The 26,738-nt window shown below is 36.8% G+C and overlaps 1 protein-coding gene across 1 annotated transcript in view; it reads right to left on the bottom strand.

Annotated features, from left to right (window-relative positions):
• The window catches only part of LOC116524011 (contactin-3-like), a 109,168-nt gene that overhangs the window by 74,543 nt on the left and 7,887 nt on the right, over positions 1-26,738 (bottom strand). The window contains 4 exon segments of the mRNA XM_032239109.1: positions 2,517-2,701; positions 4,032-4,134; positions 8,935-9,138; positions 21,274-21,369. Of these exon segments, the coding sequence (XP_032095000.1) occupies positions 2,517-2,701; positions 4,032-4,134; positions 8,935-9,138; positions 21,274-21,369 (588 nt within the window).

Below are 26,738 nucleotides of genomic sequence, written 5' to 3'. Positions count from 1 at the left end.
AATAGAGAAAATAATATAGCCTGAAAGGTTGCTTAACAAAGAGAAGTGGTATACTTTTTTTCTCTCTAAAATATGGGTAGAGAAGCAATGGAACACAGACTTTTAAATTAAATTGCAAATTTTGCTTTCAAAGTTTGGTTGGAAGATCAAAATCCAAATAAAGATGTTGCTTGTTTATTTAATAAAGAAAACATCATCTAAAGTGGCAGTTTTGTACCAAATCATGAAAGCCTACAAAACATAGGTTTATTATGAATCTCTACGATTTTAATTAAAAAAATCTGTATTGTTTTTCTGTTTTTGTTGAATAGATCAATATTCAACAAACACCCATAATACACCAATTTTTGCCCATGTTTCCAGCTGATGGGTAGAATCAGTCCTTCAATTATTTCCAATATCCTTTGTATTGTCAATTGAACTGATACATCTTGTATAATAAAAGGGAGACTAAGTGAGTTAGGCATTTATTACATTGTGCATATCAATGTTGCCCTACCATCTGATAAGATGGGTGGCTGAATGAATGAATGAATGAATGAATGAATGAAAGAAAGAAAGAAACAAAGCTTTTCAAGTTTAGATTTTACAATTTGGTTTACATTAAGGTGGGTTGATTTCCAGGAAAATATTTGCACTGAATTGGGGTAGGAGGCAACATCAATATATGATATTTGCAATCCAAACAAGAAAAAAAAAGAGAAATACATTGGTCCCATGACACGAACAACAGTTCAGGGCCAATAAAATAAATAATCAGTTTGAAAGTTCTATATGACTGGCAATAATGTAGCTGAATCCCCAGTTAGAGTTAACTATCAAAGTTGTTGATAAATTTGCTGGTAATTAATTTTTGTTGTATTGTGTATTATTTTTTTAAGCAGCAGATGAACAGTCTTATGCTATTTACTTAAAACAGCTGTGATTGGCAATGCTTTTCTGTTTTATATGCTAAATTTATTTATATTAATTGTTTTTTTAATTTATAGAATACAAGGCACATTGCATTGCTATACTGCCTTATAGAATAAAATATTATTAAAATATTCCCTTATGCCTTACTTGCATTATGCATTTTCTTTCCAACTGGAAGTGAAACAATCCTTAACTTCCAATTTTCACAAGGAAAATTACATTTTGGGGAGTAATGTTTTATAAATATTGCTAATTAACATTTAGCTAGTTCTTCAGCTCCTCCCCCCAAATAAAATAACAATATACTTTGTTGGCACCCAGTGAGTGCATATTTTTAAAGTGCAAGAGGATTTTCATAGACTGCCTATTTCATATTTTATTAAGCAAAAATAAAGAAAATAGGAAGAAAAATTGCATTATGCCCATATAATTTGCAAAGAAATATTTTAGAAAAAGCAGATAATGTACAATAGCCTTGTAGAGAAATTGTGAAAGTATTATTTTTGCATTAAAATAAGCAACTAAAATTAATGTTTCAGATAATTAATTATTTTGTTGCAGCATAATATAAGTCTTTTAAGTTCTGTTTTTATGAAGAAAGTCTAACACACACAGGATAATTAATAGCTGCATAAAAGAAGTTAAGATGTAGAGGCTGGAGGAGCACTAGACAAAATTTAATATTCTGAATATGTTGAACAACTGTTTAGTGATTATTGGGAGTTACAACGGCACTGAAAAAAGTGATTTCTGACCATTTTTCAAACTGTTGCAGTCTCATTGTGATCACATGATCAAAATTCAGGCGCTTGGCAACTGATATGTATTTGTGATGGTTACAGTGTCCTGGGGTCATGTGATCAACTTTTACAACCTTTTCACAAGCAAAGTCAACAGGGAAGCCAGATTCACTTAACAATCAAGCTTAACAACTGCAGTGCATCACTTAACAATTGTGGCAAGAAAAGTCACATAATGGGCAAAAGTCACTTAACTGTTTTGCTTAGGAACAGAAATTTTGGACACAATTGTGGTCATAAACTGAGAACTACCTGCCGATATGGGTTGAAATGCTTGCTGGGAGAAGCAATAGCAAGAAATACATCGAACATGTAGACAATTGACGTAACAAATATTTTGATTTGTTTTTTCATTTATTTTATTTTTTTATTATTCCTATATGGCAGTGATGGCGAACCTTTTTTGTCTCGGGTGTGTCTGTGTGTGTGTGTAGAAATTCTCAACAAGTCTCTAACTTCTAAGTGTTTGGGCAAGAAGGGTAAATTAAAGGTATCAAAAGCTAATAGTGAATTAGTATCTTCAGTATTCAAAGCGAACACATACACACTTATATCACTGATATAACACATTTATTTTTATATGTCATTGCAGAGTTAGAGTTTTGGGAAGGTTCTTGAGAGATCAGGTTCAAGCCCAACTTTAACCACAGAACCTCACAGTCTAATATTGGGCTGCACACTCTTTCAGCAGAAATTCCTTCAAAGGGTTTTTTGTAGTTGGAGAAAATGGGGAATAGTAGCACCTCTCAAATGAATATTCCTTAAATACTTTTAGAACTCTGTTTTTTTTTAAATGCTTACCATAATATGTGAGTCGTCCCTTTGCAACATTTTTCCCTCTAGTATTTTCAGTGATACACTCATAGAGACCAGCATCTTCTTGTTGGAAATTGGGGATTTCAATCATGCCATTGGATTTTCTCAACATTACTTTGCTTGGAAATTGTGTCCCATCAGTTCTTCTCCAGTTAATTCGAGGAACTGGACTACAGCAATGAAATTGAAATTGAATATTTTAAAGATTATGTTGTACATAATTATCTGATTTTTTTAAAAAAAATCTAAAATAGATTAATATGATCTACGTATTAGAAGGAATTTGCAGTGTTTGGTATGCTTTTGGAAGAGAGTTGTTAGTTAATTGTTTAAATCCGCCCAAGAGTGATTTTAATTTTTTTAGACAAACTTCTTCAAACCTTCAAAAAGATGGAATAAAACTGTAATTGAAATCAATCTTTCCACTTTATGGATGGAAGGAAGGAAAGGAAGAAGAGAAAACAAGACAACAGAAGTGTCAAACTCAAGGCACGGGGGCCTGATTTGGCCATGGGGTGTTTAGAGCTGGCCCACGGGGCCAACCTGGAAAAAGCAAAGGATTGGCCCCTGGTGCTTCTGCCAGCAAAAGCAACACTCAGGAAGACCATATGTGACCCCCCCCCCCAAGTGTTTTCATTGGCAGAGCATTGCAGAAGGCCATCACAGCCAGAAACATAACTTGCCAGGACCGTGTGCTCCACCCCCAAGCTCCGTTTTTACTGGCAGAGGGTTGCAGGAGGCTGTCGCAGCCAAAAATGAAGCATAGGAGCTTGTTTTCACTGGCAAAGTGCTCAGCCACCACAGGTGCCCCCAATACAAGTGATGTCAAGCTGGCCATGCCCACCCTGGCCCCTTGAGATCAAACACAACTGGATACGGCCCCCAATAGAATTGAGTTTGACACCCCTGGTTTACAAGATGTTTTTATCAGCATAATAGCCCTATGAAGTCCATATGTCCTTAGCAGTGTGCTATTTTTTGAATCCCCTGTTGCTCCTTGAGAAGCCATGTTATGCTTAAACAGAGATGACACTGAATAATTGATCTGCTACTCATCCTTCTATTAATCTTGTCCCAAGAATCAACTTTGCTAATAATAAATTGAGAACTTCTTAATTTTTCATTTATCAAAAATCCTAATATGCACAGCTTCATTCTAATTTTACTGCTGTTGGCAAATTTCTCTGAATTTATATTGCTAAAATATAAAGTTGGCCACTAGTATTCATTATTGCAACTTTTTGGTATTTCAGTTAATCCACGTAAACTAGTTTCAAGATTCTGTTATATAAAGTTAATACTGAATGCACAGTATAAAATCTATGTTCATTTCTTACTATATGATCTAGATAATTACATAATAAATAGTCCATTTATAAAAAGTTCCTCAGTTTGTAATTCAGTATTACTTCATTTGAAATTGGTTCAAATAAGTACAACATATGCAAAAGAACATTCTATGTCCAATTCTTCCTATAGAAATAAAATTCTTATGCTTACTTTCCAAGAGCAAAGCATTCTAGCTTCACAGTTGATCCTTTAGCAGCAGGAACTATTTCAGGAAATTGAACTTCTATTTTGGGTTCATATTCCCCCATCACACCTTTTGTACCAGAAAAGGGAAAGATAAATAAAAACTTAACACCCTGATCAGCAACTGTACAAGAGTCCTACTGAAGTACAAATGGATTACAACTTCCATAGTCATGGTTTTATCCCTTGATTGACAGCTGACATGACTCAACATGCCAAATTACCTCCTATTAACTTTAGAAAATGTAGTATAAGAAAATAGAGAATGCAGACCCGAAGGGTCGTTTTTCAGTACGCTGCAAGGAGAATCCAAACACGGGTTAAACTCAACCAATCTGCCCAGGACTGAATTGAAACTTTAGGCACTCCTCTGATGTTGCCTTGACTTGCCAGATTTTCAAAGAAGGCATGGAACTGTGCACGTTGATAAGAAGTACAAGACGGTCCATAAACAACAGGTCCAAATAGTCTTTGAAAGCGGAGAAAGACCCCAGGGTGGGGTTGGACTCTCCTTGCAGCATACTGAAAATGACCCTTCAGGTAAGCCAATGGTCATTTTACAGTATGCTGCTTGGAGAGTCCAAGCATGGGACATACCCAAGCTAAATGTCACTAGGGCGGGAAGCTGAAGAATCCAGGGTCCCTCCGCTGTTATGGATCCCCTGTAGGACTCGCCTCCCAAAGGCCCACTCTGCAGAAACAAATTTGTCCAATTTATAGTTCTGAAAAAATGGATACAAGGAAGTCCAAGTAGCAGCTCTGCAAATCTCCTCTATCGGCACCAGAGAGGCCCAGGCCGCAGTGGTAGCTGCACTCCATGTAGAATGTGCAGTGATATGGCATGTCACTGGTCTGGATTGCAAGACTTAAGCGAGGGAGATGCATGCCCACAGCCAATGACCAATGGTGAATGAAGAGACTTTACGCCCTTGGGAAGCAGGCTGAAAAGAGACAAAAAGTGACTCAGAACACCGAAAGGCAGCCGTGTGCTCGATGTACTTGCGAAAAGTGTGTTGGACATCAAGCATGTGCCACCTCCTTTCTCTCGGGTGTCTGGGATGCGGGCAAACGTCTGGCAGAATGACCTCCTGTGCTCGGTGAAACCAGGAGTTGACTTTGGGAATAAAAGTCGGATCCAGACAAAGAACACCCTGTCAGGGAGAATCAGACACAAGTCCCCCCTAACCGACAGAGCAGCCAACTCTGAGATTCGTTGCGCAGACGTGATGGCAATTAAGAAGGCAGTCTTAAAGGTCAGATGTTTCAGGCTGGTGGAGCGCAGAGGTTCAAAGGGCACGGAAATAAGGGCCTGTAACACCACCATGATGGGAACCTATGGACGACCGCGGCCTAAGATTTCTGGCACCCCGCAGAAAGCTACGGATGACGGGGTGTTGTCCAAGTGAAGAATGACTGTCATGCACAATAATAGTGGATAAGGCAGCCACCTGGCACCTGAGGGTGTTAGGTGCCAGGCCCTGGTTCAAGTCCATCTTGCAAATAGTCCAGCATCTGGGAACAGTAGCCGCAGTCGGTGTTACGTTGTGTGGTCGTGGCCGGTCTTCTGGATGCCTGAATGGTGTGGATGACTTTGGCAGAAAGTCTGCTCCTGCTCAGGAAGTCCCTCTCAGTGCCACACAGCCAGTTGCAGCCACTGGGGCTCTGGGTGTTGCAGAGCTCCCTGGCTGAGAGAGACCTCGTGCGGGGGAATTTGCCAAGGTGGATGATGGACAGACTCATGAGGTCGGAAAACCAGGTCCTCCTGGGCCAGAAGGGAGCCATGAGAAGGACTTCTGCTCCCTCTTCCACTGTCTTTCGAATTACTCTGGCCAGGAGAGGAAGTGGAGGAAATGCATAAAGAAGACCCAGCAGCCAGGGACCCCTTTTGCTTGTGGGCTGTAGAACCTTGTGAAGAACCTGGGGAGGTGAGTATTCTACGGAGTGGTGAACAGGTCAACTACTGGACGGCCAAACCTCTGGGACAGCTGATGGAAGATGTCCAGATGCAGGTGCCACTCTGAATGGTTGATTGTGGCCCTGCTCAACCAATCTGCCTGGATGTTGCTCACCCTGGAAATGTGCTCCGCCTGAAGTGAGCACACATGTCTTTCTGCCCACCTTCCCAAGGATTTGACCTCCGCCATCAGGGGCCTGGATCGGGTGCCCCTCTGGTGGTTTATGTGTGCCTTGATTGCTACATTGTCTGTAAAGATAATCACGTGGTATTCCTGGATGCTGCTCTGGAAGTGACGCAGAGCCAACCTCACTGCTCTCAATTCTAGCCAGTTGATGCTGTGCTTCAACTCAGACGGCGACCACCTGCCTTGAGCCATCTGGTTGTGGAGGTGAGCCCCTCAGCGGAATAGGCTGGCATTCGCCATGATGGTGAAACGATCTGGTTCTCTGAAGAAGGAGCCCTACGTCAGGGTGGAGGTCATTTATCATCTGAGGGACTGACGTACCTGAGGGGGAACCAGAATCAGCTCCTGCAAATTTCTCTGTTTGGCTGTCTGGTGAGGCAGGAGAAGCCATTACAGGTGATGAGAGTGAAGCTTGGCCCAAGGCACGATGGACAGACAGGATATCATTTTGCCCAACAGTTGGGATAACTGCACAATTGGAACGTGCCACAACTGATTAACTTGCTGCGCAAGCGACCTGATGCTCATCATTCGGTCGTAGGACAGGGAGACCTGGCACGCAACTTTGTCTATGATGGCGCCGAGGTGCTGTAATCTGGTGGTTGGCTCCAAGTGGCGGGGCGGGGAGGAAAGGAATTCTAATGTCAGACCTATGTGGGTCATTTGCAGGACCAACTGGTCTGATGTGATGTGCTCCCATTGGGCGTTGAACAGTTAGAGACACCCTCCTATGGGAGCCCTCCGATGGTAGTCATTTATACCAGTGGAACGGTCTGGAACCAGACCCCCCCCCCCCACAGAAGGGCCGCTTGGAGTAGTTCTGCTGGCGGCCTCTGTCTCGAAAGGACTGACGGTCCTGAGACCCGCCAGCATTCTGGGAGTAGGACTTCTGGTAGGAGCCTGATGTGGAAGGTTGATCTGAAGCCCGAAAGTGCTGCTTTCTATTAAAGTTGGAACCCTTATGATCATATTATTTGGTGACTGAAGGCAAGACCTTCTTTTTGTCCTTATTCTTTATAAGGACTGGGTCAAAGGCTCCCCCAAAAGCTTTTGAATGGAGCAGAAGCGAGCTTCCACTTGGATCGCATGTCTCCATTCCAATGTCTGAGCCATAAAAGGCAACTGGTGGTAACATTGGAAGCTATGGCTCTAGAAGCAAACTTGGTGGCATTCAAGGTGTCATCTGCCGTATACTCAGTGGCCGCACTAATTTTATTGACATCCTGTCTGAGTCTGTTATCCCCACCTGGGATTTTGGAAAGTAAGTGTCTTAGCCAGAGGAAAGAGGCTCTGGAGAGGAAGGAAGCAGAGCCGGACGTCTTAATCACCCAGGAGGCTGCCTGATGAGTTTTATGGCAGGCCTTCTCTGCTCTCTTGTCCTCTGCCTTGAGCCCTTTCAGAAGGTCGGGAGGAAGGACTGAGGAAGAAGTGAGTGCAGCCACTGGCGCATCCACAGGGGGCAGCTTCAGTAGGTCCTCAAGACCAGCATCCACTGTATATAGCTTCCTGTCGGTGAGGAAAACCCCTGCCGGAAAAAAGCGATCGCAGGCTAATAAGCGGCGCGATCGTGTGGGCATCGGCACTCTGACCCCACGCTTCCACCGGCAGCTGCCAATGACCTCCACAGCACCCAGCCCGGGACACCATGGGAGTCAGAATGGTGAGGGGAGAAAAGACAGGAATTTAATAAGTACTTCTCACAGCTCCTGCTCTCTATTGGAAGAAATTGGAGGGAAATTCAAAAATTATCAGAAAAAAAGACAAAACAAAATAAAATGAAGTTTAGAGAGTCCAGGCAATCTGAAAAGGACAAATGAAACTGAAACGTGTCCACCGGGCTTTGCCTGAATTGAAAATCTGGCAAGTTAAGGCAATATCAGAGGCATGGCTAAAGTTTCAATTCAGTCTGGGCAGATTGGCTAAGTTTAACCCATGCTTGGACTCTCCAAGCAGCGTACTGGAAAATGTAACAATTAACTAGGTAACTTTCAAGGTTCTCATCACAACTGCTTCTTGATATTTCATGCATGTACAAACACATCTGCCTGTAAAAATGAAATGGCAGCAGAACTCTGATGAACTGTTACAAATCTTGATTGCAATTTTGAATAAGTGTAAAAAATAATTTATTATACACATAGAAATAACAGCTAGTATAAATGACAAACCATAATTGGTACACAATTCTTTGGTGAATGGAAATGCACATCTGGGTATCTCTGAATTCCCATCATCAAGGATTTGTGTGGTTACGGTGGTTGTCGTGAAGGGAGAAAAATGTATTGAAGGAAGAGTAAGGAAGGCCCTCCCTTTCCATAAACAAGGAAAGTAAGTAAAAATCAACCATAGAGTTGGCAAACTTAGTTTCTTTCCATATGATCCTATTCCTGCTCTAGACCTTTGCACTGGTAATAAAATTTGCAGGTGATGTTTCATCTGCTGCATTCTATCCTTCCTTGACATTAATTGGTTATGGCAAAATGTTTGTGAGTATTATGCACAGTGAAAAATTCCCACACTTAATTTATACATGCTACAATTGAAGTTATTTATAAATAGAAATAAGGAGGTACAACATTCTCTATAAAAAAAAAAACACAACAGTAAATATTATGGAAATTTACAATGTTTCAAAATTATACATATCCAAACAATTGGTCTTTCCAAAAATTAATATAGGCAATAAAACCATATACACTTGACTACACCACAGTAGTATAAATGCATACCATCAGTCCGTAGCACCAAAGGTGTTGGTGATCCAAGAGTGTTGGTGTTAGTTACAGCACTAGTTACGACACAGGTATAATTTCCTACATCAGATGGCTCTACTTTAGCTATGTACAGATGTCCAGTTTCCTGAGAAACAAATCTCCGACTATCTTCTTGCACAAACGTTGGGTATTCATTGAAGATCCAAGCATAGGAAAGTTCTGAAAAGAAGTGAAAATATATATGCATAATTCCATCACAAAATAATATTTTCTTTTAAGATGCTAAATCTGAATATTGCCTACTTGCAAATAATTGGGAAAAGTTGTAAATTATACAACTTTATATAATAATTTATATAAAATGTAATAATTTATTAAGTGGACAGTTTTATGCAACTTTCCCCAATTTTTATAAATAAGGATTGTTTCCTAATGTGCTTTTAGAACAAAAATTCTTGATAAGGCCATGCAACCATATTTATCTCAATATTTGTTCATTCAAAATGTATCACAAAAGATGGCAATGAGCAGAAGCTTTCCTGCTATGCTTCATATGATTATTTGTTTAGGTAAATAACCTATCCACATATCTTAACTTTTAATCCTGTTTAATAAACACACTGTTTGAAAGAGATATTCTAAATCTAACCAAATCCCTAAAGTCTCAGAAAGCCTTCAGATATGATAGATTGATACTGAAATAAGGGGAAAGAACAAGAGGACAAGTTCCTATCATGCTATGGTCCATGGGGTTGCAAAGAGTCAGATACGAGTTAGAGACTAAACAGCTACAACCCAACAAACAAATCAAAAATTGATGACATGAGAGGAAAACTAAAAGTAAAAAATAATAGCAAAACAAACCCCAAACAGTTCCAGTATGACATCTTTGAATGAAATATAAAAACAAAAGTTGAAAAACTATAACTACTACACCTCTTCTGTGGTAGCGCAGTCATTAGAATGCAGTACTGCAGGCTGATTTTGCCCACTGCCAGGAGTTTGATCCTCACTGGCTCAAGGTTGACTCTGTCTTTCATCCTTACTAAATCAGTAAAATGAAGACCAAGATTGTTGGGGGCAATATGCTGACATTTGTAAACTTCTCAGAGAGGGCTGCAAAGCCCTATGAAGCGGTATACAAGTCTAAGTGCTATTGCTATTCCATTATGCATGAGGAATCAAACCACCTGTCCTTTTTAGCTGCTTCTCTGCTAATTCATTCTTTATGTGGAAAGAACAAGTAAAGCAATTGCCAAAGGAGTTCAAAGCAGGCTGCAAAAAAATATTTGCAGATGCTTTTGTGTCTGAGTCCATTTTTAAAAATAACAATTATGGGCCTTTTAATTTGAAAGAATATTTGCAGGTTTGAGACCAAGGGTGTCTCAAACTTGCGTCATCACATTGTCATCATGTGACATATGACATCTCCCCCTTCGCTAAAACAGGGGTGGGTGTGACCAGTATGTAACACATCTAGGCTGCAAGTTTGACACCCCTGGTCTAGATAATGCCAATTAGCCACACAAACTGAAATCTCAATGTTTGAATATTTACTTCTATAAAAATAAAGGTGCACTCTTCAAAAACAGCCTTTGAAATATTTGTACAGAATTATGTAGATAATCTAGAAGTTTTAGAGGAACTTCAATACCACAAACTACATATTGAAACATAGGAGAGAAGGAAATGAAACCCAAGTTTCATTTTGAAAATAACTTCTAAAATACTATCACATGGATTGCAATATACGGGATATGAAATTCTAACCCTTCTGTGCCCCTGAGAGACTGAAAATAAATGTTCACTAGATAAAACCCTTGAAGAATTACAATAAATATGAATCTATCCATCTCACAGTTCAAGGAAAATCAGAGTGGCTTACAGAACAATAAAATACAAACATTTTACAATTGTAACTATAAAAACAGCTTAGAATTACAAAAATTAAACTAAAAACAAGGGTTTGGAGGTAAGAATTGGGGTGCTATTTTTCTTAATGCACCAACCACCTCATGGATTATGGTTTTGATTTCCTTGCACAATGTATGTTGTGAATGTTTAGGACCAAATAAAAAAAATGCAAATTCCCAAATTCTTCCCAAACAATATCCCCACCCTAAATCCAAATACACTCTCTTATTTACTTTCTAAGCATGATCTCATTGAGTTTTTAGTTCCTGAACACCCATAATTTTTAATGAACTTTTACTGGGCTTGTGTTAAAGTTAATGTTTGGATTAATAGTTAAACCCAGCTACATTTTTCCCTTAGAGTAATAGAATTTGGCTTTGTATTTTTTGTCCAAATAAAAAGTGAAAATGCACACGGTCACTATGTCTAGAAATCTATTTGCAGTTACAGAAAAAGAAATAATTTATTTGTTAAATTTGCATTTAATACATTATCACTATCGTCAAATAAAACTAATGTTTGGTGTGTATTTATGATGTTAATGTTCTTTTACTATTATTTATTACAAGCTATGGTTATAATTACATTTCTTTTGTTGACATGATAGAGGATAAATTATTATGCAAGTTTTATTTATTTTTTAGAATTGTACATCAATCATAGATCTTGATCCAGGTAGGTAATTTTCAAATTGCTGTATTTTCTTCCCAGTAGATATTTCTGAAATGATAATGCTAATCTGTCTCAGAAAAAAAAAAATATTTGCAGATGCTTTTGTGTCTGAGTCCATTTTTAAAAATAACAATTATGGGCCTTTCAATTTGAAAGAATAGCTCCCTGTGTCTGCTTAATTTCAGATTGATAACTGCAGGTGTTTTTGTGCAAAAGGAATGGTCTTGATTTGTGCTCTTGTTAAACAAGTGATTTGAATAACCTATTTCTGAATCAATGTTTTGGTGAGAAAGTTTAAGTACTAGGTTAAACTGAATAAATTTTGAATATGAAATACCATATTTGCACAATCAAAATCATGACATTGATAAGATGTTAATAGTAGGAGCTGAAGAGCATTCTTTGTTCTTTCTAAAAAAATATGAAGTTTTATAATAATACAACTGTTAAAATGGATTCACAATAAAACCATAAAACATGAAGAGATGAATGCAAGGATGATAAACATTAACATACAATCCAAGCCATTCTTATGGTACCTGAAGAATAGAGTTCTCATAAATAAATCATGATGTCAATGCCATACCATAATTAAGACGTCATCTTAGTTAAAAGCTCTTAACCTGATATCCAACACTCTGTTGTACTGCAAACAGTATGGTATAAAAAATAGTTATTCCTTTATGGTATATGGTTTCATGTCAATTAATTAAAAGTTCTGAAAGAAGAAACCAATTCTTTGCACTGAGCTGAGAACCAGAATAGGATTGGAGAACCTTTAACCTTAAAAGGATTGATGTATTTATGATTGGGATACAATGATTTTGAAATATTAGAACTGGCATTTTATACTGGAACATCTGTACAAGCTAGACCATTCCAAATCCACATAGGAGATTCCACAAAAGGTAGTAAAGAATAACAGGGCTAGGATTTAGTAGGACTTCCAGATCCATGATGTCTGGTTGATTGGCAGGCAAATATTGACTCATCATGAGATTTCATAGTGGTCATTAAGGACCAGAAGACAGCAGTGGAAGTAGAAGTACTGGTGCCAAATTACAGAAACATCAGGAAAAGAGAGTATGAGAAGCTGGAGAAGTACCAGGGCCTGAAAGACCAACTGGAGATGATAGGGAAAGTAAAAGACAAAATGGTCCAGTGGTGGTAGGAGTACTCATTGTTGTAACTCCTAAACTGGAAGATCCAATAGATCTCAGGAGTTTCCTGTCCAGAAAGGTGAATGCTAGGAACAACTAGTATGCTGCATAGAATCCTCAAACTCCCAAGCCTTTGGTAGTTGACTTGAGATTGAGAAGGCATATATACATAAATTGTGTGTGTGTGTGTGTGTGTGTGTGTGTGTGTTTGTGTGTGTGTGTTTGTAATAACACAAGCATAAACTTTGCCCTTATGTATTATCTACATAGGATGCAATTAAATAAGATATGAGTTCTACGTCATATAATGACATTTTGTGATTTCTCTTCCCTCTTGGACACCAGTGCATTTAAACATTTTTTTTTTTTAGTAGCAGCACTTCTTGGTCCATTTTTATCTGGCTGTCAATAAAATGATATGTTCCCAGTTAAACTTTTAGTAGCGGTACAGTAATTCTATCCAAAGTCAACCTGCATGCATTGTATTGATGTACTGCAGCTGTTTCATCTACACTTCTGTTAAGTTAAACAAAATCTAAATACAATACCTATAAAAATTGGAGTTGTATTTTCTAGTGTGTGCTCTGATTCAGAGACAAAGAAAAATAGTTACAAATCTATCACTAATCATATTTTATGATCGACCCATGACTTTTTTACCCTCTCAATTGTTTTACAGGAAGATGCCAACAGGAGGCCCATCTGTATAGCACACATTTTTCTAGCACCTGTTAAAACTTCCTCCTCTTTTCATTCTTCTTTTTCAGTTTGTCTTTTTTTTCAATGAATTGCTATAAAATACTCTCCATGAGCGCTATGATATTAACAGTGCTAAAAATTGATATTAATAATACACTGATGACCATTTTTTTGCAAAAAAACATACTAAATGAACCTTGGAAAATAAATTCCATGAATCTGGTTACAAAAAAGCACAGCAAGCAAGAAAGGCATCAAAGTTGACATATCATATCTTTAACTATATTGTGAACAAAGTTCTAAATTTCCAAATCCTAGGAGTTTGCTATGAACAACTAAGACAGGGACACAACTGCCTCTTTCAGTTTTGATTAACTGCAGGTGAGAGAAGCAGAGGTATTTCATAGCTTGAAAACGTCCAAGCTTCAGAACAGTTCTGAAGAAACTTCTTGGATGAGAAGCAAAACATTTTCAAAGAAAAAAAAAGAACAAGAAGATCCAGTTGCCTTTTGGGAAAAGGACCTTTGGGACAACCATGACATGGATAATTGAGAATCTCCACAGACATTCCAATGGGATATTTTGAGAATGAGATGGAATGACTTTTCATTCATTAACTTCAAAGCTACTTCATTCTCTCATGGTTGTTCTAGTATCAGTGTCCCTAGTGTCGCAATTTCATTTGATGATATAACTGATTTACTCTGCTGAAATAAAATGGGAGAAGCAGGGGACACACAATACAGCAGGAGTCTTGACCTCATTTCTTACCTTCTTGCCAAATACACGCTGAAAGACTTTTCAAAGTAACAACAGACAAAGTGCTATTTTTCAACTCTTAACTCCATTTAGAGCTGCAAGGAAACTTTAAATTTATATGCACTTATGAAAGTTTGTCTTATTACAGTGATAACTATCTAATGGGGAGAAGAGAAATCATAAACTAGTGGCAAATTACTTGAAGGTTATCAAGGTCATCTTTAATCTCCTGAAACTGTTAAACTATTTTTAAATTAGACTATTAAAAATCCTGAACTTTTGCCATGTACTATAGATTTTGATGTATATACAGTGTATATTTTCACACTTGATGCTTATCTCAAATTTTAATTGATTCTCTTGGAAAGAGGGCACTATTGTTATCAAGAGCCGAGGTGGCGCAGTGGTTAAATGCAGCACTGCAGGCTACTTCAGCTGACTGCAGTTCAGCAGTTTGGCTGTTCAAATCCCACCAGGCTCAAGGTTGACTCAGCCTTCCATCCTTCCGAGGTGGGTAAAATGAGGACCCAGATTGTTGTTGGGGACAATATGCTGACTCTGTAAACCGCTTAGAGAGGGCTGAAAGCCCTATGAAGCGGTATATAAGCCTAACTATTGCTATTGCTATTGCTATGTTCCTTCTGTAGCCCACCAATGGTTTATTTGTTTCTTTTTCATTTCTATAGTTGCCAACTCAATCAAGTGACTCTGGTCACTAATTAATGATCCACTCCTTAGTGGCTAATACAACTGCTAAACATGTAAAAACAGCTCAGGTTCAAATCCCAGTAAGGGTATGGCTAGCTGATGAGAGCCAAGGACAGGCAGGACTTAAAACCTTATAAAAGGAACCCTTTTGTTTTCAGTGATGCTATATTTAAAATGTAGGGGATACGGTGGTTCTATGGCTATGACACTGACTTGTCGATCAGAAGGTGAGCAGTTCAGCAGTTCAAATCCTTACCGCTGTGTAATGGAGTGAGCTCCCATTACTTCTCTCAGCTTCTGCAAACCTAAAAGCTTGAAAGCACATAAAAAATGCAAGTAAAAAAATATGAACCATCTTTGGTGCGAAGGTAACAGCGCTCTTAGGCATTTAGTCATGTTGGCCACATGACCATGGAGACGTTTTCAGACAGTGCTGTCTCTTCATCTTAGAAATAGAGATGAGCACCATCCCTAGATGGAAACGACCAGCATGCATGTGTGTGGGAACCTTTACCTTGTATTTAAAATGGTAATCTCTTACCAAACACCTTCACATATTTGGGCTCACTATGAAAAAAATGTCCATTTAATTTCTCTGCCAACCAGGCAGATCTAATAGATTACTTCTCTATCTTATTCCTGAAATAATTATTCCAGACTAATAGTGGCATTCAAACTCTATTCCAGTACCATTACATTAACTATAGCAGATTTCAAATGACAAATTGATGTTTTAATCTCCCACAAAGAACTCTGCATGTAATTGTTTTGAATACTGTATATACTCGAGTATAAGCCTAGTTTTTCAGCCCACTTTTTGGGCTGAAAAAAGCCGCCTCGGCTTATACTCGAGTCAGTGAAAAATTTGCCCGAAATGGAGGAGAAAAAGGGGCGGGGCCATGCCGCTGGGTGACACTCGTGAATGGCCCAGTGCCCCTGTGAGTTTCCCCTCCCTCTGTGTCAGTTTGCCGCGCAGCGCGCACCGCACCATCCCCCCTCCTCACGTTCTAATGTAATGCAGGGCTGTCTTACGATTCCCCTTCCTCCCCCTCCTGCCGCTCTGCAACGATGTCCCACCTCCTCCTTGTTATGGCAAGCAGCCACATAGCGATGTCCCACCTCCTCTGGTACAGTGATCCAATAATAGGAATCACTGTACCGTGTGTCATAGGAGGCGGGACATCGCTCCCGCGGCTGCACGGGACATCATCATCACAGCGGGACATCAGCATCATGAGGTGAGTGAAGTATTTCATTGAATACACCGCTAGTTTACTGTTTTTCTTTGAAATAAATATTCAAAAACATTATTGGTATCTATTTTTATTTTTGAAATTTACCGGTAGCTGCTGCATTTCCCACCCTAGGCTTATACTCGAGTCAATAACTTTTCCAGTTTTTTGTGGTAAAATTAGGTGCCTCGGCTTATATTCGGGTCGGCCTATACTCGAGTATATACGGTATTTTTAACAATACAATTGTTTTCAATACAGTGGTTGAAAGAATTAGAAACTGTGTCTTGTTGATAATGAAAAGACATTAGTTGTGATAATTTGTCAGTTAAATTCTTTAACAAATAAATTCTTTAATAAAGGTATAGAAAACAAACTGGTATGTTTGTTGGGAAAAGTCATTAATTGAAAATACTTTTTAACTTGATCTTTTATTCCTATTATATAAATTAACAAGTCACTCAATGACTGAGGTGATGAATAAGTTGATTTGATAAATAAATAATATGTACAAATATTTTTCATGTAATAAATATACTAGTTAAGGATTTTAATTATTATGCAATAGATACATATTTATGGTGATTAATAATTTTTTGACTTCACAAAAGATAGAAATAATTTTCAATCTTTATTAAAGGACAATATATCTTTAACAAATGCTGTAATTGAATTTGAAAATGCCAATTGTCTGTGGTTTGAGGAATAGGAACAATGACAGATATATCAGAATTTATCTGTAAATCTGTGTTTTCAGTGATTCCTTATCTTCCTCCCTTCCTCCAACCACAACTACAGTGAAAGTATTCCTCCCACACATATTCTTCTATTGAAATGACTAAAGCTAAGAATGTAGCATTGTTCTGCTACTAATAATAGATCTATTCAATTGTAAGTTTATGTCTTTTGTTCCTAGTTCCAGTCCATGAATCTCAAGGTTTTAATAAAAACAAACATGTTTTGTAAGTTCAGTAAAACCTTTTCATACTATGAGCAAATGTATTCTATTGCATTGGAAAAAAATATCTCTTGTTGATCTTGAGAAATATTTCATAGGTTATTTTGTATGTATCATTGGATTCCTCAGGGCTCTAGTTCATGGATTTAACTTCAAACATTCTTTAATTTTTCTCATAGGATATCATGTAAAATTGGCAATGCAACCAGAAATAGACAGTTAAAGAATCTCTGTAGGTATAACCTGTAAAAACCTGCCAATCCCTCATGTATTTTAGCAACTGTTGTCCACAGTTAAGCTAGCACTTATAAACCTCCCTGTCAGATTTCACAGTTGAGCCTTGTTGTTTTTGTTTGCTTTATATTTTACAGTGTGTATTCTAGAAGATGTCTTCTAAGGAAATAATTTCCACTACAGTGAAGATAGTGCAGACATTTTTGATTTTTTGACAATGTTGCTCTGGATTTTCTTTTTTTTTGGGGGGTGGAGAATGAGAATTGTGTATTCTACAAAGCCTTATGAAGAATAGTTCTGAAAAACTGCCTCACCGAAGACTAAAAGACATTCTTTACATATTATATTTGGAAGCAAAATTGTTCATTCTGTTTTTGCTTTTCATAGCAACATTTTGTTTTCTTTGTTTTAAACAAATTAGTGTATCATATCACAGTAATACTTTATAGGTACATACAGGTTTCTATTTTACTATATTTCACAGGTAGAAATTGTATATTCAGGATAGTTTGAGCTATTAAGATTTTGAAAGACATTTTGACATCTGCTACTAGTTATGGATGAATCTCACATTTTTATTTTCTCCCATCTTTTTTTAAAAAAGTCTCAAATTATTTTCCTTATTTATGAAGTAATTGTGAAATAATAGATTTTTCACTCTGAGTACTCACTACCTGTTCCACTTTAAAGTGATAATGTAGTAGGAATTTAAAGTAGTGCTTTGCATGCAAATAATATGTGCTTCTTATTGATTATTGAGAAGGACCATCCAATCCAGAGACAGAAGCAAATAGCATACAGGATGCTTTTGTTCAAAAGACTTGCTTGCTGATTATGTAAGAGATGATTATCCAGAAGGATTCCCAAATTGCATACAGTGCCACCTCATTAAAATATCAGTTTGTTTTTGTTATAAAGATTGTGGAAAATTTACCTTTTAAGTCTGATATTCTGAATTGAGACTTGTCATGTATGTATGTATGTATGTATGTATGTATGTATGTACCCCTTTCTCCCCCATTTCTATGTCTAGTCAGAGTTACTGTTGTTCTCCAACTGTGAGAACAGCAGCTGTTTATCTAGAAGCCTATTGTGAGTTTATTTCTCCAATTCTATTCCTTTTCCCCTTGAATTTTAATTCAGCCAGCTTGGTTACAAAACTGAGAGCTTCATCCAATAAACTTATTGATAGATAAAATATATAGAGACACAAGCACACACATACAAACCTAGATAAAGAAACATGTATACATAAACTAAAGAAATATTTAGTCCTTCATTTAAATGTCCATTAACTCCTCATGAGAGGGAACTTTTTTTAATCTGATACAAAAGCTGTATGTAAGGCATAGGAGGCTGCATATAATCAAGAAAACTGCCAACAAAATAACCTGAAACATTTTTAAATGAAATGGAAAGTTCCAAATGAAAATGAGGTTTTAATTTGCTCTTTTAATTATTATCAACATTTGCCTAATATGTTGCACAGTATAAAGCAAAACACAGAATGAGGTCTGCTGAAATCAGTGTGTTAGTGATGTACCTAATCAAGAAGTCACCATGAGCTATCATAACATGGAGAATATAAACTACATTGGTATGAAATTGATTAGGTCAAAATGAATTTAATATAAGCGAGGAAATGTGCAATGAAGGTAAAACTGGCTTGGGTCCATAACTATGTAGACAATCTAAGTAATTGTGGGTATATGATATATAAGCTTTTCTCATATATTAAATTACTAATTCAAATAATTTTTAGATTGTGTTCAATTTTACAAGATTATTTAGAATATGTTCAACTTTATAGAAACTGACTTCTGCATCAACAACAGAAACTATATAAGAATTTTCCCCCACATACATTTATACTTTAGAGACTCTGGCACCAAGAGACACATTTTGATCCTGATTCTGTGATAAATAATTCACAATGTTTGGCTTTGGTTGTGTTTCTTGTGACAAAGAATAAATATTATGGCCTCCAATGTAGATGAATAGTTACTGAGATTCCTTTATTGATCACACAGTCAGCCAGATATTTAGAATGGATTTGGCATTTTTATCTACATATTGAGTTCTTCCCCAAAATCTGGATATGCAGATGTTGTTAGGTGGTGCTAAAGGTATCATATTATGGTTTGTCAGAGTTAGCCAGAGATCTAGACTGGATTTTATCTACCTATTGAGTTTTTCCAAAGAATATGTTATAGCAGAAGCTGTTGTTTGATGGCATTGTAACTTGTTTTGTAATTGACTGATGCTATTTTTTTGTCAATTCAAGTGATGCACCAGAGGTTTTGTGATTGTACACAAGGCATCTATTATTATTGGTAGTATTTTTGCTTGTGAAATCACAGCTGTCAGTTGTTTTGTTGATGTTGGCCTTTACATACATTGAATTTTCCCCAGAACCTAAGGTATTGGAATGCATTGGTGTAGTGTATATGCGGATCCAAGTACATATACTACATTAATTGACAGATGAAAATTTTATCAACGCACAGATTTTCAAGTATTGTTCAAGAATTTTTGGTTCAGCACCTAGTGTGCCAATAACCCATGTGACCACTCGGTCAGTTTATGCTATAATATTTCAATTTCAATTTTCAGATGTTGAAAAATCATGATTTTCAGATCTTGAAAATTCTCCAAATTTTGTCTTTTATTCTACTATTTCCTGATATTTACACATTAGCGATTTATACTTCCTTCTTTTCAAATTCATATGGCAATACCACAACAAATTATTACATTGTATTATTGTTGTTGTTGTTACTTCATATGTTAAGTGTTCCTAACTAAGATATTAAAAAGCACATTTTTAAAACTCTAAACTTAGAGGTTTTACCATTAAACCTTATTTACTATATTTATATAATATTTTTTATCCACGCTAGTAGACTATGTACAAGAGCACACATACACATACTCATTCACACATCTTTTGATTCCTTTGTATTTATCTTTGATTTCTATCAGAGACAAAAGGATATCATGGTTATGAAGATCCAAGATTAGCACTAAATTCAATGGATTTGCTTCTAAGAAGGCCTGAATTAAAAATTGCATTCTGATTAACATATCACTATACTCTAATTTTGAATAGCAAACACTTTGCCATTTTTTCCTTTTCATCTATAGATGAATTTAAAGACTTAACAATATTTTTTTTTAAAGGAACAGATGGAATCTTTACTGCCAATATCTGCAGGTGTTGAAAGCACTTCCAATTCAATAATGTGAATGCAGCTTTTGGAAGCTAGAAAAAAAATAGGTTTCAATTCTGAGGAGTATGAAATCGGTTTGTAAAATAAATCTGTTATCTATATAACACAAATACATAATTCTGATAGTTCTGAATCTAGAGACAAGTTTAAAACAAATAATTTTAAATGCAGAAGAAATGACAGTAGGATTTAGCTAGATCTGTGTTTTTATGATTTGAGTTTCCTGCTACACTGAACCTTGGGAATATTGGACATGTTACTTTGATTTATTATGTGGACTTCTTCCACGAAATAGCTTTGATTGTTATTTATCAGAATAGTCAATCTTTATTCAAACCATTCCCTGAGGGGTCCTTGGCGCTTTCAGAACTTGGTCGTTTTCTTACAGACATTTCATTACCCAAACAAAGTAATATCATTGTTGGTGGCTAGTCATCAGGACTAGCAGTGATGATATTACCTAGTTTGGGTAATGAAATGTCTGCAAGAAAATAACCAAGATCATAGACCACCAAGTACCCCTTATTTCAACCCTGATCTACAAATATTCTCTTTCATTGAAACCATTCCCTTTCTTCCATACTTTCTTTCCTTTCATAAGCATGCCAGTTTATTAAAAATTATATTTAAGTTTTTAAAAATAAGCAAAATAGCACAATACAACAATTTAAATAATGTAATCATGAATATAGATTCAAATGCGACTTTCAGAGATTCATAACATTTTCTAAGGAAAGACCGCTATCAATCATTTTGGTCAATAATGGAATAGATTCCTGTTTCCTTACCTCCAGGATGAACTGGTGCTCCACAGAGAAGAACAACCCCTTGCCCTTCCCGCACAGATACAGTACTTCTTATTTTTGTCTTTAAATGTTCAATACCTATGTTTCCAAAAAGAAAATGAGAGAGAGAGAGAAGTTTTTATATGGAGTCAGCTACAAAAAGAGCTGCATTTGGTCCTCATTGATGCATTTCCATTAACTTTCAAATTAATTTTCATAAAAAGTATTCATTACAAGAATCAAATTCTCTAATAAAGATTATTATTAGCAAAGTTGCTTCATTTGGAATGCAAACCAGCTTCTACTACTCATAATCAGTGTTTTCAATATGAACATTACAACCTTGTCTTGTTCACAATAACTGTACCAACCCAAGTATCTAATTGATGTTATTCAGTTCATGATGAAGAGTTTTCTTTACCTTCCTTTTTCTTTCTAGCAGAAGGAAAACAAAAGCACCAAAATTTGGGGGAACTTTTCTTCTCACAGAGTATCTGAAAGTTGTATTATTGTCAGTCAGCAAGGAAAATTACAATTGTAACTGCTTGCCAATGACTTAAAACATCAGAAAGAATGTCAGGATTCATTTGAATGAATGAAGAATGAAGGATTTCTTCTGTTGCTGAAGTAGAAAGAATTGTAAGAGATAAAACTCGTAGGGAATTTACTATGACTCCCAGAGAAAGGACACTTTAAAAGACTTTAGCAAAAGGCATGCTAGAGCTGTTTATAATTGTCAATTACAATTCAATTTAAATTTAAACCTGGCAGAATTTAAAAATGATTGATATGCAATCATTTAAATACAATAAGTATATGTTTAAAAAATGTAGCTAGAAAAAAATGGAATGGGATTAAAATACAGGAAAAATAATAAAAAATAATACGTAACTAATAAATATTCCAAGAAAGAGGAAAGAGTTGCATGCATCAGTTATACTGGTAATTTTTCATTAGTTTCTAAGGGAACCAAAGCTGGCATTCTCTAAACGTAGTCCAAGATTAACCCAACAGCTGTCAATAAACTTTAATTCACCATTTGTATTTATGCCGTCATTCACATATTCAAAATAAGGAAGCTGAATGTGTCTTTTGCATCAAATTAGATATATAATACAAAGCAACAAGTGTTGCTTAATATAATAATATTGTATTATATTAATAATATTGTAATATTATATATAATAATATATAATACATAATATTGATTAGGAAGGAATGTCAAAGTAACAATATTCAAGGTAATATTTAATTTAAAACAGTTCAAACACTTATAAATGTGATTTTCTCCCCTCCCTCTTGTTGCACACACTTTCAATGCATGGAGAAGAGATCTGTCTGCTTGGAGAGGGTTCAGTCTGCACAACTAACTGGCTGGAAAATGGCTGGTGCCTGTCTTACCAATATATGAAATGACTCTCACTATCTGTGGCTTGCAATTAACTTTAATATAAAAACTGAAAGAACCTTCTGCATATTTCTTCTTTAGCCTTCTAGTCTAAACCAACTGCTATTCAAGTGGCCGGATTATTATCACGTGACTACAGGAGTGATGCTAGATCATATCACTCATTCAGCATTATTGCAACTTCAAATGCTTGCTGAAAAGTGATTGTTAATCAAGGCTTACCTGAAGAACATACTTTAATTGATAGAAATATTATTTATTTAATTTATAATCCACCTTTATTTTATATATCTCATACTGGTACATGTAATACTCAGAATGTTTTCCCCTATAACATCAACCCTGTAAGATGGGTTGGGCTGAAAGAAAATGACTGTTTCCCAGTCTCCCAGTAGCCTTCATATCAAAAGAGAAGTCTCTCTACTTCTAATTTAATTATCTATCTGTCAGGTTACACCTAAACAAGAGAAATCAGTTACTTCTTTTCTTTTATGTGATACTAAAACATTTCCTATAATGTCTTAAAATTATATGTTATCCTCAACTCTTTGGAAATCCAAAAATTCCTTTATTAAAGGGTAGTACAAAATTTGTTCTTATGCGTTATTTTAAAAATGAAAATACATTATGATCATTTTAGAGTCATTTCATCACATCCTATAGGAGCACAAGCGTATACAGTGTAACAAACAAATGTATTTCTAAGTTTAATACTAAAGTGTATTTCAGTTCATTTCCCTTAATTTTAGCAACTCTGCACTATTCCTTGTGAAGAGTGCAATCATGAAGAACAGACTCAACATCTACCATTATTCAACTAAAACAGAGGTGAATCTATGTCTTTTCAAATATTGGTTAGGAAGGCTTGGCTGATAGGATCAGAAATCTGGATGGATGCATATTACATGATCCTGCATTTAAGTCTCAAAACTATTTAGTCAAAAATTTCACAGCAGAGATCTATTCAATAATTCTTTTTTTTTTAAATGAAACCCTTAATATTTGGAAATTATCTTTCTAAATACTTAGAGAGGAAACTTAGTGATGCAGTAGTTAAGTGCAGTATTGCAGGCAAATTGCACCCGCAGCCTGGAGTTCAATCCTGATGGGGATCAGCCTTCCATCTTTCCAAGGTCGGTAAAACGAGGACCAGGATTGTTGGGGGCAATATATACAAGTAATGCAGGATAGTGCTGTAAAGTAATGTGGGTGGTATATAAGTCTAAATAATTATGCTATTATGTATAAGCATTCTTTATAATGAAAAGAAAAATGGAAATAGGGCAAAATGTAAATGATATAAAATTTGGAACCCAAATGTGAACTAGAAAGTTGGGGACAAAATTAGAACAAAAGGTGTTGAGGTAGTTCATTTTCTATCCAGTGTCTCTTCTTGCAATAAAGTCTAGATGGCTACTTTACTGGACATTCTCAAATAGTGATTAAACCAGTGCTACATTCCCAGATGTACATTATACACCCTATTCTGCCTTCAAGTTAATTACAAACAGGTGAAGAATATGACATATTTCTCCTTAAGATTTGTTCATAGAGTTGCAAAAGAACTTAGAATCTGTGTTTTTGCTTATAATTTTTATAAAACATAGCTTCATAGGTACAATAAAATACAATAGCTGAGTTGGAAGGGACCTTGAAGATCTTCTAGTTCAACTGCCTGCCTAGGCAGGAAACCATATAGCAGTGATGGCGAATCTATGGCACGCATGCCACAGGTGACACGCGGAGCCATTTGTCAGGGCATGCGAGGGGCTGCCTTGACAGCTGGCCAGCGCGCATGTGCACGCTGGCCAGCTGAGTTCAACCTTTTTTAAAGCCATTTTTGCCCTTCCGAGGCTCCAGAGGCTTTATAGGAGCCTGGGGAAGGTGAAAAGAGCCCGCCCTGCCCCTCCGGAGGCTTCATAAGCCTCCAGAGCGCAAAAAACTGGCCCTAAGGGCAAACCGGAAGTTCGGAGGGTCGTTTTGACTGCTCCAGAGGCTTCAGGGAAACCTCCTGAAGATCCCTGAAGCCTTTGGAGTGCTCAAAACGATCATCCGACCAAACCGGAAGTCACTTCTGGTTTGCTTGCCAGTTGTTTTGACTGCTCCGGAGGGCGAAAAAAGCATGGAAAAAATGGGGGGAGCGCCTGTAGTGCGTGCATGTGCACTGGGGGGGTCGTGCACTGCATTATGGGTATGGCACGCCCGCACATGACCCCCCCCTGTGCCCCCCCCACTTATGGCAGACGAGCCAAAAAAGGTTCGCTATCATTGCCCTATACCGTTTCAGACAAATGGCTATCCAATATCTTCTTAAAGACTTCCAGTGTTGGGGCATTCAAAACTTCTGGAGCAAGCTGTTCCACTGATTAATTGTTCTAACTGTCAGGAAATTTCTCCTCAATTCTAAGTTGCTTCTCTCCTTGATTAGTTTCCACCCATTGCTTCTTGTTCTACACTCAGGTGCCCTGGATAATAGTTTGACTCCCTCTTCTTTGTGGCAACCCCTGAAATATTGGAACACTGCTATCATGTCTCCCCTAGTTCTTCTTTCTCTTTAGGTTTAGGTTTATTAGATTTATATGTCGCCCTTCTCCCAAGGACTCAGGGCGGCATACAACATTAAAAGAAACACATAATACAAAAGTTAAAAAAAAAAATAGAATATCCCAAACCCAATTAAAATTGACAATGACATTTTTTTTAAAAAAAAATCAAATTAAAATTAACAGTGATCAATAATTTATTTTGTTTTGTTCAGGCCAGGCTTGCTTGCTGGAAAAGCCAACTTTTTAGGGTGCCTCAGAAGGACCGCCCAGTTCCTGCAACCGTTCTTCATGTTTTAGTCTCCAGTCCCCTAATCATCTTTGTTGCTCTTCTCTGCACTCTTTCTAGAGTCTCCACATCTTTTCTACATCATGGCGACCAAAACTGAATGCAGTATTCCAAGTGTGGCCTTACCAAGGCATTATAAAGTGGTATTAACACTTCACGTGATCTTGATTCTATCCCTGTTTATTTAGCCTACAGATGTTCAATGGACTACCCAAAGGACACTTTAAAGTAAATGATCTTTACAACAAAGCATAATGAAAATAATGGCTTGGAGGGAAAAAGTTATTTTCCAAAGTGTAATTTTATTTTTAGTACTAAAAAAAAGCAACAACAGATATCTACCCAAGTCACTTAACAACAATAATTGCCATTTCAGTACCTCACCATTTTAAAGGACAATTTGTTGAATAGAAGTAGTGCTAATTTGTTGTTCCAGTTATTTTAATCTTCAATATAATAACACAAATGACATTTTGCTAATAGCAAAAGTGACATTTTAAAAAAAATGTATGCAACTGAAACCCACAGCTTAAATTTCCCTGAACATTTTTCAAAATCCCTGTGCAACAATTCAATTTTTGTTTTGTTTTTTTCTGAGAAGTATCTATAGCAATTGTTCTGAAAATCATTGATCATTGCTGTTCATAAGGCCTATGAAGAATGGCTATCCTTGTTTCAATGAGGTGTTTCCTAAAGAAGTGACCCAATTCTAATCTAGGTGAAAAGAAATTCACTTCATTTGTAGGCCTCATGTCAGCTGCAGAATTTATTGTAACTGAAAGAATTGGAAACAGCTTCTAGCAACTAAAATTGCTTAGTAAATTGCTGAGGGCAAACTGAACCAATCTAACACTATTATCTACACTATTTGTATAATACGCTATTTGTATTCAGTGAATTACATATTAAGTGAATGAGGTCAGCAAATTTATCTTCCAAAGCTTTAGTTGTGTGTGTCTCTCATTAAAGTAACAAATCAATCTATACCAAGAAAGGCAGGAATCTGTTTATATCCATGCTGTACTCTTAAACTGTTCCTATCTTGTGTTCATTCTGGCTTCACAACACAATATCTTAGGAAAACCTGCTTCAGACAAACGTTTAACCTGAACTAAAGGTTACCATATCTTTCCACTGGATACTCCCTGCTTTTTTACTGCTTCCAATTTTCAAATCACTTTCCTTCCTGTTTGTGAATCTTACTCTTGCCTGTTGCTGGCTCAAAACT

This window comes from Thamnophis elegans, chromosome 2, assembly GCF_009769535.1.
Source record: "Thamnophis elegans isolate rThaEle1 chromosome 2, rThaEle1.pri, whole genome shotgun sequence".
Lineage (NCBI taxonomy): Eukaryota > Metazoa > Chordata > Lepidosauria > Squamata > Colubridae > Thamnophis > Thamnophis elegans.
Note: the sequence above shows the minus strand (reverse complement) of the source record. Positions and strands in the feature narration are given on the sequence as shown.